Raw genomic sequence first — 20,621 nt, 5'->3', positions numbered from 1 at the left:
GTGAGGGGAGGGAGGGATGGGGTAGAGAGGTCATGTAGGAACGTGTGCAGGGCTGTTTCAAGGCTTCTGCAGACCTGGATACTTTTGGAGACCCCATTATACAATATATTAAACATATTAAAATGCACCCCAATTCCATATAAGTAGTTTATACATAATGATGACTTGAATTGCAGGTGACTATTTAATAACATATTTTTGTTTTTTAGTTTTCTTTTTGTATCTCAGAGCCAGTAATTTTTTTTTTTCCAGATAGGGGTCTTGCAAAGCTGGTAGGCTCCAGGCACTGTACTTTTAAATGATAAAACGGACGTGGCTTTTGTGCTATAAGCCTGCAAATTACATCCCTCTGCCCCAGTATCCAGTCTCATTTCCCCTGCTCTCTGGAGTTTTAGTAGGACATGTGACCTTTTGGCTGGACAATCCATTCCTAGTTCCTTTTGCAGCAAGTAGCAGCCATGAAACCAAAGTTTTGGCTGTTGAGATGTGTGCAGAAGGGATGTTTGAAATTTTCAGGTCACATTCTTAAAAAGGAAGCTGGCTGTCCTCCCTTTGCCTTTCTCCATCCCTGTGGGTGGAACGTGAGTGTAGCAGTGGTGAAATAACTTTAGCCGTGTAGACAAGGAAAACCTCAGCATGCATCAAAGTCACCTGGAGGGCTTGTTAAAACACCGATCTCTGGATACCATCTCCAGAATTTCCGATTCCAGAAATGATTCTGGGAACCATTTGTAACAAATTCCCAAGTGATGCTGCTGCTGATCAGGAACCACACTTTGAATACTAGTGCCCTAGGGGATGATGGGGTGGCAATAGAGGAGACACCTGGGTTTCTAAATTACCTTGTAGGGTAGATCTGCTTTCTACAAGGACGGCTCAGTTACCCCCATAGGACAGAAATAAACTATTATTAAGCTTTTTGAACCACTATAGTTTTGGATCAGTTTGTTATAGTAGCTGAATCTATAGCAGCTAAGTCACGTTCGGAAAATTGAACTTTACCAAGGGAGGCAGTATTGTGTAGTGGATGTGTATGGGGCCAAATAACATGCATTTGAATCCTAGTTCTGCCACTTCTGAGCTGTGTAATCTCGGGCATGTTATTTAACTTTGTGACTCAGTTTTCTCCTCTATTAAGTAGATCCAGAGGGACAAAGTCACCTAGAGCTCATCCCATTTCTAGACTATATCCAGTACCAGGGCCTAGAATTCCCCCCTGCCCAGTAGCCATGAGCAGGCTTCCAATGTCTGCATGGACTTTTCTGGCTTTGTCTGATGGCTGATTATAGCTTCCAGGTACCCTTGGTCTGAGATGTTGCCAAGGGGTGGCTGTGGGACAGTGGTGTGGGTAGAAACTCAGATGGGCAGGCTGGAGTGTACTACATTAGACACGAGGTCTCTCTGGCATGTGATGGCATAGCAGAGGATGAGGAGAGATCGAGGTGAATCACAGGCCAGTGGCACACTGTCCAAAGAAGTCACATTCAGGTAGCATGAAATAACCTATGAGTGTGATGAGAATTTTAATTTTTTTTTTTAAGACCCAGGGTCACGTTCTATAGCCCAGGACATAGTGCAGAGGTGCAATCATAGCTCATGGCAGCCTTGAACTTCTGGGTTCACGCAATCCTCCCAAGTAGCTAGGACTAAAGGTGCATACCACCGCAATGGCTAAGTTTTATTTTTTGTAAAGACAAGGGTCTTGCTCTGTTGCCCAGGCTGGCCTCAAACTTCTGGCCTCAAGCAATCCACCCATTTCTGCCTTACAAATTGCTGAGATTACAGCAAATCACTGCTTTGCAGATTACAAATTGCTGGGATTACAGGTGTGAGCTATTATGCCTGGCCAGAATTCTAAATTTGAGTCTGGCTCTCCAGTTGTCATGAAAGTATATTTGATAAGTTAGGAGACTAGAACATATTTAATGGTTTTATAGCTTGATTTATGATTTTAAAATATTTAGACATTGGCATGGAAACTTCCATGTGAACACCTGCTCTGCCCTGAAAATTTGGGGGGGGGGGTGCTGGGTACCTTGCCATCCTGGCATGAGAAGTAAAGGTGTAACAACAGATAAAAGAAGACTCAATACATGGCTTGGCACATATGGTATATACTCGATGACATTGATAATGATAATGTTTATGATTCTCCTGAAATCTTAAAAAGGAAGCTGGCTGCTCTCCCTTCATCTTCTCCATCTCTGTGGACAGGAATGTGGATGCAGTAGTGGTGAAATAACTCCTGAGGGAAATTTTATCATAACCTTGACACTGGGAAAGGACAAGATTGCACACGAAAATTAAATGAAGTAGGCTTCACTTATGATGCAAAAATCTTAAATGAAATATTAGCAAATAGAATACTACAAATAGAATCCTTTAAGAGGATAACATATTGTGGCCAACTTGGGTTTATCAGAGGAATACAAAGATGATTCGACTTTCAAAAATACATCAAATGTAACCTCCTACATTAACAGTTAAAAAAATCATTCATACAAAAATTTTACTAGAAATAGAAATGTCTCCAACTTATAAACAATGTGTCAGAAAACTATAACAAACACCATGTTTGATGGTGAATTATTAGAAACATTAGGGTAACATTGGGACTATTAACCAAATCAGTGACCATAGGGGAATGAGCTTATGGTCATTCTGAGAAGGGAGAGACGCCAGCCAAATGGAGAGTTCCAACACATCTGCAGCTGTGGGAAGAAGTAAGTTTGGTGGGAAAGAATTTGTGGGTGACCCATAGCCGAGAGTGGAAGGCATGGAATCAGATGAGATCAATGAGGGAGAGAGAGTTAGGGTGAGAAGAGAACCAAGAAGAGAAGCCAGGACCACCATATTAAAGGAACCATGACGCTGGGAGCCAGAGAATGAGTCTGGAAGGGAGCAGACAGAGAAACAGAAGCAACGGGAAACCTGGAGGGAAACAGCAGTGAGGAGGAGTGTGTTCTTCACAGAGTCAAAGTAAAGAGGGCAAGGATTGAGGAGTCACAATCCGCTACTGAGAGTCTACTGCTGACCTTAGCCAAAGCTGTTTCTGTGGAGCGGGGAGAGCTAAGGGTAGCATGAGTGAGCATTCAATGGGACAATCAGAAACAGAAGCAGAAAATGAGCACTTCCACCAGGAAGGGGAAGTAAGCTGTGTGTAGGCACCACGAGAAGAAGGTGAAGTTCTGGGGGACTTTTATAAGGTTGTGGTGAAATCAACATTTTTGTAAGTCTGAAGGGGGCAACCAGTGGAGAGTAGAGAGACTGACAAGAGAGCAGAGAGCGGGTGACTGGCGGGCAAGTTCCTGCTGAAGGTGAGAGGAAAGAGATGCTCATAAAAGTCATTTGCTGTTTCACCATGGAAAAAAAATAAATGAAATAATTTACACTGCTATTCACTTATTAATTCAATAAGTATTGATTAAGTATCTACTATGTCCCAGGCACTGATTGGGTGCTGGAAATAAGATAGAAAAAATTCCCACCCCATATTATATAAGTTTGGTAACTTAAAACAGAAGCAAAACCAAATGTAGAAACAAATAAAAATTTGGCCCCTGTCAGGCCAGCACTAAAGGAGGTCTTGGAAGAAGTGTCTGTGACTGCTGGGCACTGGAGTCCTTCTGCAGGAATGCTGCTCATCTTGAAGACAACACAGAAAGTGGCAGCTGGGACCAAGGATCCAGAATTTGAAAATACCCTCCTACCATATTCTGTCAGAGAGTCCTTTAGGACTATGTTAATGTGAGAGAGAAAAAAAACTTTATTTCAATGACAAGTTTTAAGTATGAATGATTAGGAGAGTCTCCTGCAGACTTGCTATGCTTAATGCACTCAAAGCCTCAATAAAGACAAATGACAATAAGCAAAAAGAGATGACATATGCTTATTTACATCAGTAAACTTGATATTGAAACCTTCAACCCTCTGAATAGCAAGTCACTGGTTCTTTTCCTTCACCTCTCCCGCCTCCGGCCCCATCAATTTCATTCAGATACAACCTAGCTGGACCAAATCCATCAAATCATTCTCATCCTTAATCCTCATCAGAGTTCTTAAAGTCATTAACCATCCCTATTGATTTTGAAATAGAAAGAGAAAAGCAGAGAAGGTGTGTTTTGACCTTTTTTCCTGAAACACTGCCCTTAGGGACCTACTGGGAAAGACTCCTGGACATATGCCCAGAATATAACACATATTAGAAGACGTATATGCCATGTAGTTAGAAAGGAGAAATGCCAAATTCATGAAAAGGGATTCACAGAAAGGTTTAACAGAAAGGGCCTTTCAAGTAATTGACTGGGGATTTATTTGACAAGATGAAAATAATCCATCACAGCGCTACCTGATGGAGGTTCGGCTCAGTATCCAAGTGTCTTGTAGCCCCATCTAACATTATTTTCCAATCTGCCATGTCACCATATTCCCATATTGAGATATATATGACTTTTCCAGTGAATAGTTGAGAGAATGACTTTTCTGAAAGCCTTCCCACATGGAATGGATAAATGAACACATGCACCAACGAGGATGCCAACATCAGACTGCCAATCTCTAATACTGCCTATAAGACAAAAAGTTCTGAAGTGAAAAGTCATCTTTGTTTACTCTGTGGATTGTTCAGGTTCCTTGCTTTCCCCTGACCCGCATTTTTTGGAGCAATTTTAGATTCGTGGCAAGTTGGAGTGAAAGATACAGAGATTTCCCATGTCCTACACATACATGGCCTCTTCCATTATCAAAATCCCCCACCAGAATGGTCTGTCTGTTACAATTATTGAGCATACACTGACACATCATTCCCCAAAGTCCGTAGCTTATACTGGCGTTTCACATTCTACCACTTTTGACAAATTTATAGGGACACAGATCCACCACTATGGTATCATGTAGAGAGTTCCACTGTCCTAAGAATCTTCCGCGATCATTTATTCATTCCTCCTTTTTCCCTAACCCTGGCAACCATTGGTCTTTTTAACTGTCTCCATATTTTTGCCTTCTCAAGCATGCCATAGTTGGTAGCATATGGTATGTAGCCCATTTTTCTGCTGGACTTAGTGATACACACTTAAGGTTCCTTCATGTGCTTTCATGGCTAGACAGCTCATCTCTTTTTAGCATTGAATAACACTCCCTTGTCTAGATGTACCACTGACATCTACTTTAAACCTTCTGCCCATTTCATTTTTACCGTCTAACCATTTCATTAGTAAAAAACAAAACAAACTCTGGAAATGAGTTTGTTGATGAGAAAACACTGAAATTATGATTTAAATTGAGGAATGGAGATTTTCTGTGGATAATTATCTATGTTCCACTTTACCAAAGAAAAAATGAATTTCAAGTAGTACATAAAGCAATTCTTCTTAAAAAATGTGGAATAAAGAGATCAGTCCTGGGTACTGGGAATATATGTACCTCTCAGAAAAATCTTGCCCCAACATGCATCAGACTGAGATGAAATATTCTAGGGTATATTAAATTTTATTCTAATATCGAAGGGAGAAATAAAGGAAGGAAAGAAAAATGAAGCACGATGAAAAATAAGGTGATTGAGAGAGAGAGAAAAGACAGAGAAACTTGTTAACTACAGGACTTTCTGAGCAAGATATTTTTCTTCCTTACAAGTTAGAAGCTATTGAATAATTCATGCCAAGCGTGGAAAGGCTGTCTTTTCTCTGGGTGATGTATAACTAAGCAGGAGAGAGCTTCGAGTGGGTTCACCGCATCAGCCACCACTCTTGCTTCTGAGCACAGGGTGCTCTCCTCTTGAGCTCAGCTTCAGCTTTTGCAGCCAAGCATTCCTGCTGCTGCTGCCTGCCTGCCCACCCGCCTGGGCTTGCAGCCCGCCACTTTACTTTCCAGCCCTGATACCAGCTGAGAAGTCTCCCTGCAGCTGCTAGTGCCTGCCTAGGACCATGTGTGTGGATGCTGCTTGGGAGAAGCGGACACTTGCTCCTGGCACTGATCCCAGCTGAGTTTCTCCTGTTGATTTCTGGACCACTGATGCTGTTACTGAGAAGGTATTTCCTGGCATCCCTCCCTCTGCGACATTGGCTAAGGACCAGCCCAAACGCAAGGTACCCTTCAACCCTTTCCCATGGCATGTCCCCCCCAGCTGGGATATCTCCTTTCTCCTGGAACTAGGGGCTCCAGCTGGCAATATTCTCCCCGCTGTGTGTGTGTGTGTGTGTGTGTGTGTGTGTGTGTGTGTGTGTGTTGGGGAAGAAGAGACTGTTTTCGGTATTGCTCTGTCCTAGGGCTTCCCAGATGCCTGCTGAATGTAATGCAAAGTGGCCTTTCCCCTGGATCTGAGACATTTCCGAGGCAGGCACCTGTCACCTACCACCCCCGTCCTCCACGAGCTCCCTCTCTCCCCCTCCCCCAGCCCGTTATTCAGCTTCAGCCTTTTGTGTCGGTGGCAGAGGGCTGAAGGGATGTCTTTGCCCTTCTGACAGGCAGGAAAGTGTCAGGATGGACCGCGCTGCCAGAAGCCGACGCTAGCGAGGGAGGTGTGAAGAGTTGGCCAGAATGACCAACTCCTCCTCCACATCCACCTCCTCCACCACTGGGGGCTCGCTGCTGCTGCTCTGCGAGGAAGAGGAGTCGTGGGCGGGCCGGCGCATCCCGGTGTCCCTCCTGTATTCCGGCCTGGCCATCGGGGGCACGCTGGCCAACGGCATGGTCATCTATCTCGTGTCGTCCTTCCGAAAGCTGCAGACCACCAGCAACGCCTTCATCGTGAACGGCTGCGCCGCCGACCTCAGCGTCTGCGCCCTCTGGATGCCGCAGGAGGCGGTGCTCGGGCTCCTGCCCGCCGGCTCTGCGGAGCCCCCCGCGGACTGGGACGGCGCCGGGGGCAGCTACCGCTTGCTACGGGGCGGGCTGCTGGGCCTCGGACTCACGGTGTCCCTCCTGTCCCACTGCCTCGTGGCCCTGAACCGCTACCTGCTCATCACCCGGACGCCCGCCACCTACCAGGCGCTGTACCAGAGGCGCCACACGGCGGGCATGCTGGCGCTGTCCTGGGCGCTCGCCCTGGGCCTCGTGCTGCTGCTGCCGCCCTGGGCGCCGCGGCCCGGCGCCGCGCCCCCGCGCGTGCACTACCCGGCGCTGCTGGCCGCCGCGGCGCTGCTGGCGCAGACGGCGCTGCTGCTGCACTGCTACCTGGGCATCGTGCGCCGCGTGCGCGTCAGCGTCAAGCGGGTCAGCGTGCTCAACTTCCACCTGCTGCACCAGCTGCCCGGCTGCGCCGCCGCCGCCGCCGCCTTCCCGGGCGCCCAGCACGCGCAGGGCCCCGGCGGCGCCGCGCACCCCGCGCAGGCCCAGCCCCTGCCGCCCGCGCTGCACCCCCGGCGGGCGCAGCGGCGTCTCAGCGGCCTGTCGGTGCTGCTGCTCTGCTGCGTCTTCCTGCTGGCCACGCAGCCGCTGGTGTGGGTGAGCCTGGCCAGCGGCTTCTCGCTGCCGGTGCCGTGGGGCGTGCAGGCGGCCAGCTGGCTCCTGTGCTGCGCCCTGTCCGCGCTCAACCCGCTGCTCTACACGTGGAGGAACGAGGAGTTCCGCCGCTCAGTGCGCTCAGTCCTGCCGGGTGTCGGCGACGCAGCGGCCGCCGCCGTGGCCGCCACGGCCGTGCCCGCAGTGTCCCAGGCGCAACTGGGCACCCGCGCCGCCGGCCAGCACTGGTAACCCAGCCCGGGCCCGAGGGAAGCGGAGATCCCCGGCTTCCAACGCCCTGGGTCACCGTCCCCTCCTTCCCTCCTAAGGCATCCCCTGCCTGAACGAAGACTCCCGCCGCGAAGCCCAATAAACCCGGGGAAAATGTGGCCTTCGACCCCAGCGGGCTACCGGAACCCAGGCCTCTCCCTAAGTGGGGCGCCCGAAGTCACTTTGGACGGCCACCTGATTTGTACCCTTTGTTTCTGTGTTTTAGAGAAATCCTAAAGTCAAAGCACCAGGGACTTCAAGAACTTGCAAACTGGCGTTTTAAAATAACCGGTTAATTTATTTCGACTTTGTTTCTGAAAAAGAGCTTTCATAATGTATAACCCTTGCCACTTTCATCGTCTTATTTATGAAGCGCCTTGAGTGTGCATGAGCCAAAGGAAATAATATTGAAGAAGGAAATCAATATGTAGAAAGTATTTTAGAAAGTAACCTGTCTTTGTTGATGCCTGTCTTACCATTTAGTTTTTGTGTATTAAGCTGGAACAGTGAAGCCCTAGGTGTGCCCACCAGTATGAGTTACCATTAAGACCTCAAGCCCTTTATTCTTAAAAGGGTTTTTTTTAATTAAGTCTTTCTCGAATGAGGTAGAATCTTAGCCAGTGAGAAAACAAATTATTTTATGTTCCTTTTTTTTTTTTTCACTCCTAAGACTGAAAACTGACGTCGAGCGTTAAAGTGAAAATTTTCCAGTTTGATAATTGATGGTCTGAGCCAGCACTGGAATTTGGAAAACAAATAAGGTGATTATCTATTTTAGGTACCGTTTCACAGTTTCTACAGCATGCACACTTGTTGCTACCCTCATTTTGTAACCAATTTATTTGCCTTATGAATGTGATTGCAGCTTTGAACATTCTGTACTATAATGGTTGCTAAGGAGAATAAGTTCTTCTGTTTTCTCTTTAACATTTAAAATATCTAAATGCACATGATATAATTAAACACAAATAATACCATGACTGCATAGCTAACTAATATTAGCTGCTATTGCATGCTCCTAGATGCTAGAACTTATTGGGCATGTGGTATACTAAAGCAATACCCGTTAGACAAGGACATTTTACTTCTTCCAGACACCAGAAGAAATGGCCTTCAATTATTTGAAGAGACACAGAGACACCTCTGGCTACCTAGAATTCTTCCTGTCTTGACCCAATTTATGAGAAAGCTCCCAATTGGGACTTTATCTCACAAATGGAATCACAGTCAAGATGGATCAATAATATGGTTTGGCTCAGCAAAGCCAGCTGTGCTCTTTTAGGGTTTAAACAAGCCACATGTTAGAAAGCAACACTGTTTTTATGTAGTTCATATATATTACCATGACATTTAACATTAATACTGTATATGTTGAAGGAGGTGTAACTCAGTCATATGTAGTGAACAGTTCAAAATGGAAATGTGTTCTAAAATGTGTTATTTGAGATTTGTCATTTTCATTTTCGGTTTACTAAATTTACTTAGACGTATTTGAAATGCAAAATTGTGTAAAATCACCTTATCAATTAAGATGGGAAAAAGTAATTTTAATAATCATGTATCAGTATTCTGACTACTGACCACATCAAATCGGGGCTCAAACAGCCTCAGTTAACTACATAATTCAGGAATGAAACCAGATTTCTTTGTTGCATTCCTGGGCAATTTAAGTCAGGACGTTAGGAACACTTGCGCATTTGAATAATTATGGAAGTTGGGACGTGTTAAGGAAAATGAAACAAATATGTTCATCACCAATAATCAGTCGTCATTTTATTAATCTATCCCTTTTGTGCATGCGCCATTTCTTTCCTACTAAGGTTTCGTCTGTTCACATTTTCCTTGATTCAAATATTAAAGTTCAGACAACTATTCTGAGTTTTTTTTCTTCTGTCTCTGGTTTTCTTGCATACCTCCTTGAGAACATTATAACAGAGGATATGGTATTCCAAAGCACTAGTGATGAAAGTAACTTCTTTTTATTTTTAGTTATCTAGTTTTATTTTTAATTTCTAAAATTATTTCTACTTTATGTAGCTGAATAAGGCCCACAGACCAGCATTAAAGAGAAATAGGTAAAATTTCCTTTCTGTAAGTGTTGGGGAAAAGATTGCAGCAACAACAGAGAGCTGAGAATTTTCCTTTTGGGGCAAGGCTGGAGGGGGGATGCTTTTCTAAGTCTCTGTCAAAAAGGTGTTCTTTTAATCAGAACTTTATCTCTGTTTTTCACTGTAGATGGCTGCAAATGATTTTCCCCGCTATTCCTATAAACATCTGCCACACATATGAAGTCAGCTATCCAAGTGTATACCTGGTATCTTGCAATGTTTCTGGCTAGCACTGAGAATCATCTTATGCTGGCTCCATGACATATGGGAGACCTATTTTAGATTAATTTATTGGTAATTAACTCCCCAGGACTGATTCGCTTTTAACTTCAAGGTAGTAATGATGTGTCTAAAAATCCCTTACCAGGGTACTAGCTGTGAGTGTTGGAGTTATTGCTTTTACAAATTAAGTTAACAGAGATCATGTTTTTATTTAAATGAAACCACATATTATCCACTCAGGAATAAAAAATCCTAATTGCTGTCATGGGCTGTCCTATTTTGCCTTTTCTAGTTTTTTCTACCTTTAGATATATGCCTGTTAAGACATATAGCACCTGCCTCTATTTCCCTTGCATTTTAAATGGCTAAATTCTAGGACGTAAGAGATATTACCCCTAGCACTTCCCTTTTTCCAAAAATGTAGTATGTGAATAAACAAGAATTCTGCTTTTCACAAAAGCATCCACAGGTAATCTTTGTTTTAAACAGGACAGGGAGAGTTCCAAGGTCAGACAAGTTTTCCTGTGTCTCAGAAGTAGGGGGAAAGATTTTTTCAATCGGGGTATTTTTTTTTTTTTTTTTCAGGAGGACCTAGTTGGAGAATAGAGTGGGGCTGAGGAAGGGTAAAGGGGCTTATTTTAATCATTAGATAGAGAAAGTCCTTGAAAAGATCTGCTTATCAATGGAATGTCAGTTTGCTTTAAACTCATGGGGCAGTGCAATCTTGTTCTTCTGATAAAATAACTGCATTGGTCAACTTCAGGGTCTCAAGAGTGACCTTTATTCTGTCTCCCGGCCTTCAGACAATGCTCATCAGGCTCTTTAGTAGTCCTAGGAGCTGACTCGACAAAGGACATCGGTGGCATAAGTTCAAGAACATTCAGAAAAATTGTAGATATCTGTTACTTTTGGGGCCTGTCCTCAAAGTTTGTGGGTTGCTGGGCAAGAGTGGAGCTCCAGATGGAGTTCTCAGTCCGCAGGAACAAGGCAGGGACCTTTTCTTCTTCATTTCCTTATAACAACTCAAGGGTCTTCATGCATATTTGTATGACTTAGCCCACCATTCCAAGTTCCGCCTGTATCCTTCCCTCAGCCAGCCACCTTGCCCACTTCTGGGACCTAATGGTGCACAAGCAGGGCCACAGCATGCTCTGGGAGTGGCTTCGAGTCATTTGGGCATGGAATTCCTGGGTTCTAAGTATGAGCTTCTGCAGAGCGAGGCACAGGCTCTGAGTGGGTGCATTTCATTGGGACTCCTTTCCCTTTGGGAAGGGTAGCCAGAAAAGGACAGAAGCAAAGCTTTAAGGCCTAAGACCCAGGCTGGGTTCCCACATTCTCCCAGGGCAATACTGCTTTCAATACTGCTTGTACATAGGCCCTCTCCAGCATCCTTTCCTAGCCCCTCCCATCTTCAGGGACTCCTTACACAGGTGCCACACACACAGTTTGCCCAGATACTTAATTGCCAGGTCTCCCACAGACCCTGGCCCAGCAATGGATGAAAGGAGTACTCAGACACAGGTATGCAGTGTAGCAGTTAGGGGGCTGCTGAAGAGTGTGCAGCAGTCCTGATAAGATGGAGCTGCTTGTTTTAATTTAGTGCAGATGTAATGCCAAGAACCTGGAGTGAACACAACCAGCAGGTAATTGACATTATCGTTCCCCCTTACAGGGAGCAGTCCCACGCAAGGATGGTCAAAGGTCGGTTTCTGGACAACATGGGTAAACCTACTCCTCGCCCTCTGCCTCAAGGTAAGAGAACAGCTGCCTTCAGCTTATTCTTCCCCTGAAGCTTTGCAGAGCCATCTGACCTTTCAGAATGACCTTTCTGTAGCTTCTCCCACCACTCTGGCCAGTCCTCCACACTTAATCATATCCTACCTAATGCAACAGGTGAAGAGGATGGTGAGGAGGGAGTAGAATGGATTTATATGAAACCAGATTCCGAATATTGAAGATGGTGGAAGGGGAGTGATGGGTACATGGGAATGCATGGCATAGTTTTCTCTACTTTTGTGCTGTATCTTTGAAATTTTTCATAATGAAAAGTTAAAAAAGTAAAGGTAAACTAAAAAAAAAATTAAAAAGATGAAGAAAAATGGAAAAAAGCAAAGAAAGAAAAGTAACTAACGTTCCTTTGGTCACAGAAGGATTAAATGGAGGAGCTGGGATTCAAATTTTTGTCTGACTCCACAGCATGAGGTTGTAAATACTGGACTGTAGGATACAATAATAATTTTTAAGTCAAGAGTAAAATTCTTTTCATGATGTGGCCATTCCCTAACTTCCCAAATCTATCTCTCCCATACTCGTAATCTTTGGTTGTTGCCTGGTTGATGTATAACTACTTTTGAAACGTGGCCTATGCTCTGTGTCTGAGCCTTGGAGTATCCAAAGACATTCCTGGGTGTCCTAACTTTTCATCGCTTATCCAACTTCCATCCTGCCTTCCAGGAAGAGTCATTTAGTTTCTGTCTCATCAGAGCTCCCACCACACCCATAAGCTTTGCTTCCAAAGGATGCCTGAACTACTTTGTTTTGACCACATGTCTCTTCCTATTGTCTCTCTCTCAATGTGCATGTTGTCTCTTCAAAAACAGATAGGAAAAGATTTTGTTTTTTGTTTCTATTTTTCAATTCCTTTGATTTTTAAGGGCAAATCCTGTTATCTTTAACCAGCTCTCTGAGATATACCATATATTTAATACACATTTCTAGTTGAATACAGTAATTTTAAAAGAAAATATATTTAGTTCTTTTCCTTGAATATTTAGACCCAAGAGTAAATCCTAGTTCCCACCTCTTATCTTACCAAAGGATATTCCAAAGTAATAATGTGTGGGATTATCAGCCAGCTGTCTAAGTCACATGCTGCCCATGCTGTCAGCTGAGGGTGATTTATACACCTGTCGTATCCACACTGTGTTCACACTGACTAAAGCAACAATAAAAAGTTTTAGTCCTAGTTACTACTTTAAATTCAAAGCTAAATTACTTGAGATGTGCAATTATTTCTCAGGGCCTTGCATAGAACAACTGTGTATTTTTTATCTGTAAAAGCCTTAGACATTGCTATTCAGTAGCCATGCAACTTTGCCAGAATGTTGGGATAAATAACTAAATGTCTTTATGGGACATTTCCAAATCATTTGTGGGAATGATTCCTTGTCACTTCAAAGCCTGATAAACTTGAAAAGAAGTACTAGAGATAATCTAGGATGGCTCCTTGCTATTTTTATTAGATAGAAAGTGCTTTAATTTTTAATCTTTCCTGGTACAAATTAGGCTTCTTCACCATTTTTCTATTTTCAGGGAGTAGAAAAGTATGTAGCATCCTTCATATAGTAATGCTCTAACAGATGCTCTGCTTTTAGCCGAATGAAAGTTCTATGAAATATAGGCATGGTTGAATCTGCAATTACTACAAAAATTTGCTCTTGTGAAAGTTTTATTTTTAAAGTGACATTAGTTTTTCTACCTGAAGATTAATGTCTGTTTTCTTAGAAAAGTTGTAAAATACAGAAACATAAAAATATATCATCCATAGTTCCACTTCCCAAAGATAATCACCCTTGACATTTTGCTGTATTCATCTACTCTTCATTCTCTTTTCCTATGTTTACTTAATTGTATATAATTATACAGAAAGTATATAGTGACATATATATTTGTGTGTGTGTGTGTGTGTGTGTGTGTGTGTGTGTACTCACCTATGTAAAAACAAGTGTAAGCTAATGAAAGATGTTACGAAGTAGGGCCCAGGGACAGATAGTATTTGCCACTAGTGCTTGTAACAATTAGAATATGTTCAACTACAAGTAACAAACTGCCTAACTGAAAATGCTTTAAACATCAATGACATTTCAACACAATGCAAGAGAAGTCTGGAGGTAGATGCTTTCAGAATTTGATTAGCAGCATAATGACGAGCAACAAGTAGTATAACAGTTGTAGGTTGACTAGCTGTCACTAGTCTAAGCGGAGAGGGGAGGAGGGAGAGACCACATCTCTTGCCTTCAAAACCTTTTTAAATTACTCCACCCTGCGAAGAGACTTGGGCTAGTGGCTACTGCCTATTTACCAGGTAATTCACTTCACCTCCAAGGGGTAGATTAAAACATGGGGCAAGGCTGGGTGCAGTGGCTCACACTTATAAACCTAGCACTGTGGGAGGCCGAGGCAGGCAGATCCCTTGAGTTCAGGAGTTCAAAACCAGCCTGGCCAACATGGTGAAACCCCATCTTTACTAAAAACACATAAAAATTAGCATGATGTGGTGGCGCATGCCTGTCATCCCAGCTACTTGGAAGACTAAGGCAGGGGAATTGCATGAACCCAGACGGTGGAGGTTGTAGTGAGCTGAGATCCCGCCACTGCACTTCAGCCTGGGCAACAGAGTGAGACTCTGTCTCCAAAGCAAAACCAAACCAAACCAAACAAAACAAAGCAAAACATCAAAAAACAAACATGGGGAAAGAAGCTAGGAGCATGAAACAAAAATTCCTCTTCACGGAGGCCAGAAGTGAGGAAATGTTATTCTTTTCTCAAAGGACAGACCCTGTGATTTTGAACCACGGTGCAGTCAGGAGTGTCAGGCAGACTTATGGTGGAGATACTCAAATGAGCCATGGACCTGCTTTTCTATTCAATTTTATCAGAGGAAATTCCTCTCAGTTTTTGGCTGTAGGTAAATGGCCAGTTGTGTCAGGGAGTTTTACCCAGGTATCATTTAAAATAGACCCTAAATGCAAACTTAAGCTGTAAACATGTGTAGTCTCCAGAGCTGGGAAAGAATAACTTTGATTGTATTTAAAGTGTATTGAAGAAGGAATGATTAGTTTGGAGAATAGAAGACTAAATTAAAAAATGAGATTATTTTCAAATATCTGAAAGACTGCCAAGTGGAATAATAATGCTGGCTTCCATTTATTGATAATGTACTGTGTGTCAGACGCTGGGCTGTGCACTTTACATACAGTATCTCATCAAATTGTATAACTCTATATAAGAGAGATATTATGATTTCAGTTTTATAGTCAAGAATCCTGGTTTTTTGAGAGCTACACTTGCCCAGTGTCACTGGCAAGGGAAAGAGCTGATAATCAGGTTTACGTTCAGCTGACTCAAAAGCCCAGGCTGTGAACACATCAAACTGCAGAAGACTAGGGAAAGGTGTGGTATGAGGTTCTAAAAGCAAAATTTGGCCAGGCACAGTCATTCATGCCTGTAATCCTAGCACTTTGGGAGGTCAAGATGGAAGGATTATTTGAGGCCAGGATTTCAAGACCAGCCTGAGCAATATAGTGGGATCCCATTTTTTTCAACAACAACAACAACAACAACAATTTTCTGAGTGTAGTGGTATACCTCTGTATTCCTAGCTCTTCGGGAGGCTGAGGCGGAAGGATTGCTTGAGCCTACGAGTTTGAGGTTGCTGTGAGCTATGATTGCCCACACTGCGCTCCAGCCTGAGTCACAGAGTAAGATCGGTCTCTTAAAATAATAATAATAATAATAATAATCATAGTAATAAAAGCAAATTTTAACTCAGTGGGTAGGTGATAGATTTCAGCTTAATTTGAGAAATAACTTTACAGTTGCTGAAAATACTACAGGCTGCCTCAGGAGATTGTGACTTCCTCAATGTTTAAGGAATTTAAGTAGGATGTGGAGGACTAAGTCTGGAAAGGATGTCTATATTATGTGAGAAGTTCCACTGGATTAATTCTGAGATGTCTTTCAAGTCTAATTTCTATGATTGTAAAATATTTCTTCTTCTGCTTGGAGGTGACAAAATCTTTCTTGCCCAGGGGCTATAACATTTCAAATGATTAGTCAGAAGTACACCTGGCAAAATCCTTACTGATACCAAGCAATAGGAAAGCAAGCCTAGGTGACTAAAGATGTCCCTCCTTGGACAAGAGAACATAAATATACCACATTCTCAGTGCTGTTTCTACCTTTCTACTTATCCATGTTAGTATCCATTCTGTTCCTAACTCATCCCCAAAACTTTAATGGAATATAGGCTGAAAGAAGTTCATTTTGCTTAAATTTTCTTAGGCTAAATATTGAGGACTGTTGTGCTACCTGATTAACTTAAAATTTTTTATAAGTACAACACTTTTGGTAACTTGGAGTTGAACAGATTTCAGAGAACACTGCTTGGATGAGAAGTAAGCCATGGCTGGCTTCCATGTGACTGCTACCTTTGGTGAAAATTGTTTCTGGCTAAGTTTTTCTGATGCGACAAAGTTCCAAGCAGATCTTAGCCAAAGTCTAGTTATTTGTACGTTCAGAAATGGTAGAGCACAGTGACAATCTGGCTCTTCCCAATGTTTTGACACATGAAAGATAGATTGATATACTACAAGTTACCAATACAAAAGCTTAGCGCAGTGATATTTTGGATTTGTTGAAGACCTATAATTGAGTCTAGTGTATATAAACCCAAAATCTTTAGTCTCTGCATTTTCTAATTTACATGAACAAAAATTTTGAAACCCCTCAATTTATGAGAACAAAAATATCCTGGCATTGGGATATGAAAATGATGCCACTGGCCTTGTTTTACTAGGAGTGAGTGCAGCCTTCTTTATTATCTTTATCACTGTTGTCATTATCATCATCATCATCATCATCATCATCATCAAAAATGTTCACCAACGGCTCAGTGCATAGCACTGTTATATATAAGTTGGCTTTTGCTGCTTAACAAAGTATTCCAAAAGATTGACTTAAAATAACAATAATTGATTAGCTCATGATTCTATGGGTTAGCAATTTGAATGGGGTCATCCGGGTGGTTCCTCCACTGGTCTCATCTGAACCCATTCATGATTCTGCACTCAGCTGGTGGTCCATGGTCCACATAACTGCCTGGCATTTCACTGGCTATTGACTGGACTAGCACTTGAATGGCTATGCTAGCCCAGGCTTACTTACACAATGGTGGTCTCACAGTCAAGTTTCTCCTGCTACATTTGCTAATGTGAATTGGCCAAAGCAAGTCACAGGGCCAACCCAGATTTGAGGCATGGAAAAGTATACCCCACCTTTTGGTAAGAATATCTTCAAAGTCACATTGCAAGAGCGGATGCAGGGAGGGAAAGGCTTTTTGGCCAGTTTTACATCCTTGTTCTTAAGGGTCTTACAATGTCATTATGAAGATAGAACAGAGGTATGAACAGATAAGTAGCTGCCTTAAGTATTTGTGCCTATAAGGTAGAACAGAGTAGGAACATATCAGTAAAGTCTGAATTGCTTCACAGAGGATATGAGATTTAATGTAGAAGAGGGAAGAACATTACAAACACAGAGAAAGTTAGGAGCAGAGATAGTGTATCAATTTTCTATTGCTGGTATGACAAATTGCTGGGAACTTGTTGGCTTAAAATAACACAGATTTATTATTTTATAGTTCAGTAGGTCAGAAAGCTAAAATAAAAATTTTGGAAGGCCGTGTTCCTTTCTAGAGGCTGAAGGGAGTTGAGAATTCTTCATTTGAGTTGAGAATTCATCTCCTTGCAACTGTAGGACTCAGGTCTATGTTTTTTGTTTGTTTGTTTTTGCTGACTATAAACTGAGGACCTTTCCCAGCTTTAGAGGTGCTTTGATTACTGCACTTTTGAAATCTTACTTAAAAAAAAAACAAAAAAACAAAACTGCCCAGACTAATGTCCTAGAGTGTTTTTCCAGCGTTTTCTTCTAGTGGTTTTATAGTTTGAGGTCTTAAACATTTAATTATTTTGATTTGGTTGTTATACGCAGCAAGAGATGGGATCTAATTTTATCCTTTTACATATGAATAATAAGTTTCCCCAGCACTATTTGAGAGACTGTCCTTTTCTCAGTGGGTGTTTTTGATGCCTCTGTCAAAAATGAGTTGACTGTAAATGCATAAATTTATTTCTGGGTTCTCTCTTCTGAACCATTGGTCTATGTGTCCATTTTTATGCCAGTACCCAACTGTTTTGGTTGCTATAGCTTTGTAGTATAATTTGAAGTCACATAGTTTTGTTTGTTTTGGTCAGGACTGCTTTGGCTGTTCTAGGTCTGTTGTGGTTCCATATAAGTTTTACGATAATTTTTTCTATTTCTGTGAAGAATGTCATTGGTATTTGATAGGGACTGCATTAAGTCTGTAGATTGCTTTGGGTAGTATGAACATGTAAACAATATTGATTCGTCCAATCTATGAACATGTAGTATCTTTCCATTGATTTGTGTCCTCTTCAATTTCTTTCTCTCTTCTTTCTCTTTCTTCTTTCCCGCTTTCCTTCTTTCTCTTTCTTCTTTCTTTCTTTCTTTCTTTCTTTCTTTCTTTCTTTCTTTCTTTCTTTCTTTCTTTCTTTCTTTCTTTCTTTCTTTCTTTCTTTCTTTCTTTCTTTCTTTCTTTCTTTCTTTCTTTCTTTCTTTCTTTCTTTCTTCCTCCTTTCCTTTCCTTTCCCTTCCTTTTCTCTCTTTCTTTCCTTTTCTTAAAATAGGGTCTCACTCTGTAACCCAGGCAGGACTGCAATGGGATGATTATGACTCACTGCAGCCTAGACCTTCTGGGCTTAAGCAATCCTACCTCCTCGACATACTGAGTAGCTGGGACTAAAGGTGCATGCCACAACACTTGCTTAATTTTAAACTTTTTGTAGAGTTGGAGTCTCACTATGTTGCTCAGGCTGGTCTTGAACTTCTGGGCTCAGTTGATCCTACTGATTTGGCCTACTAAAGTATTGAGATTATAGGAATGAGCCATGGCACCTAGCCTCTTCAATTTCTTTAATCAATGTCTTATAGTTTTTCTTATAGAGATCTTCCACTTCTTTAACCCTTTCCTGTTTAGAAAAAAAGTGCAGCTGCCAGTGCTCATTAAATTTTACATAAACTCACTCTTTCAGGCTGAAGCAAATTGGACTGATTTTCAATGTGAAAATCAAATATAAAAACTGTTCTTGGAGTTATTTCCAAAGAGAACTAACATCAGAATTGTCTGAAACATCAGAATTGTCCATTTTGAGAAAATCAGATTCCTAAAATAAATCTTCAACCAACTGTTTGAGAAAACAATGTTAACATCACGTGTAGGAAGGCTAACTTTTTCTAGGATTTGACATTTGCAGCAATTGCGAATTGTTATCTTTTGTAAATGGAAATACCACTACTAAAATCGAATGCTATAAATAGAATGATGTCTTTTGTTTCAAATTTTGATATACTAGAGTGATGCAAAAATATTAATACAAGTGAGATATTTTGTGGCAAAGTTATCTTGGTAAACATTGCAGCCACATACACCACCAGGAAGTATTCTCAGAGTAAATGAAAAAAAGGTTCAATAAGTTTATAAATAATATTTTAAAATTTTATTCCAGGCATGCAAGGATCGATAGTATAAATGGCATTACTTCCTTGGTTTCTTATCCAGATGGTTTGCTCTTGGCATATGGCAATGCTACTGATTTCTGTATGTTGATTTTGTATATTGCAACTTTACTGAATTTGTTTATCAGTTCTCATAGTTTTTTGATGGAGCCTTGAAGTTTTTCTAAATATATGATCATGTCATCTGCAAACAAGGATAATTTTATGTCTTATTTTTCAATTTGGATGCCCTTATTTCTTTCTCTTATCTAAATGATCTGGCTAGGACTTCAAGTACTATGTTGAATAAAAGCAGTGAAAGTGGTCATTCTTGTCTTATTCCAAATCTTAGAGGAAAAGCGTTCAGCTTTTCTCCATTTAGTATGGTGCCAGCGGTGAGTTTACTGTATATGGCTTTTATTATGTTGAGGTATGTTCCTTCTATACCTGGTTTGATGAGAGTTTTTATCATGAAGGGATGCTGAATTTTTATCAAGTGCTTTTTTAGCATCTATTAAAATAATAATATGGTTTTTGTTCTTCATTCTATTGATGTAATGTATCACATTTATGATTTGCATATGTTGACCCATCCTTGCATACCTGGAATAAATTTCATTTGATCATAATGAACGGTCTTTAAAATATGTGGTTAAATTTGGTTTGCTAGTATTTTTGTGGAGAATTTTTGCAGCTAAGGTTATTAAAGATATTGGTTTGTGGTTTTCTTTTTTTGTTGTGTCTTTGTCTTGTTTTGTTATCAAGGTAATACTTGCCTTGTAGACTGGGTTTGGAAGCATCCTCTCTTCCCTGATTTTTTGGATTAGTTTGAGTTAGGATTGGTATTAGTTTTTCTTTAAATGTTTGATAGAATTCAGGAGTGAAGCCGTCATATCCTGATCTTTTCTTTAACTGGAGAGTTTTTATTATTGCTTCTATCTTGTTACTTGTTATTGGTCTATTCAGAGTTTGGATTACTTCATGATTCAGTCATGTTATGTTATATGTGTCTAGAAATTCATCCATTTCTTCTAGGTTTTCCAATTTATTGGCATAGAATTGCTCATAGTAGTCTCTAATGAGCCTTTAAATTTCTGTGGCATGAGTTGTAATGTAATATTGGAGTTCAGGGTGCCCTCAGCTCCCCTGAGAGGACATTTCTCCAGGTTCTTGGTCTCCTGCCCTCTCAAGAATGTGAGAGGGAACCATGGCACAGTGCACAGTAAATGC

The 20,621-nt window shown here is 41.6% G+C and overlaps 1 protein-coding gene across 1 annotated transcript; it reads left to right on the top strand.

The window, feature by feature from the left end:
- Positions 1-5,745: 5,745 nt before the first annotated feature.
- GPR88 (G protein-coupled receptor 88) lies at positions 5,746-7,752 on the top strand. Its single transcript, XM_074381348.1, has 2 exons — positions 5,746-6,026; positions 6,462-7,752. Exon 2 carries the CDS (start codon positions 6,535-6,537, stop codon positions 7,687-7,689), a length of 1,155 nt encoding a protein of 384 aa, XP_074237449.1. The 5' UTR covers positions 5,746-6,026; positions 6,462-6,534; the 3' UTR covers positions 7,690-7,752.
- The last annotated feature ends 12,869 nt before the right edge of the window (positions 7,753-20,621 follow it).

Source organism: Saimiri boliviensis, chromosome 11 (assembly GCF_048565385.1).
Source record: "Saimiri boliviensis isolate mSaiBol1 chromosome 11, mSaiBol1.pri, whole genome shotgun sequence".
Taxonomy (NCBI): Eukaryota; Metazoa; Chordata; class Mammalia; order Primates; family Cebidae; genus Saimiri; species Saimiri boliviensis.
This window is presented reverse-complemented; position numbering and strand designations above follow the sequence as displayed.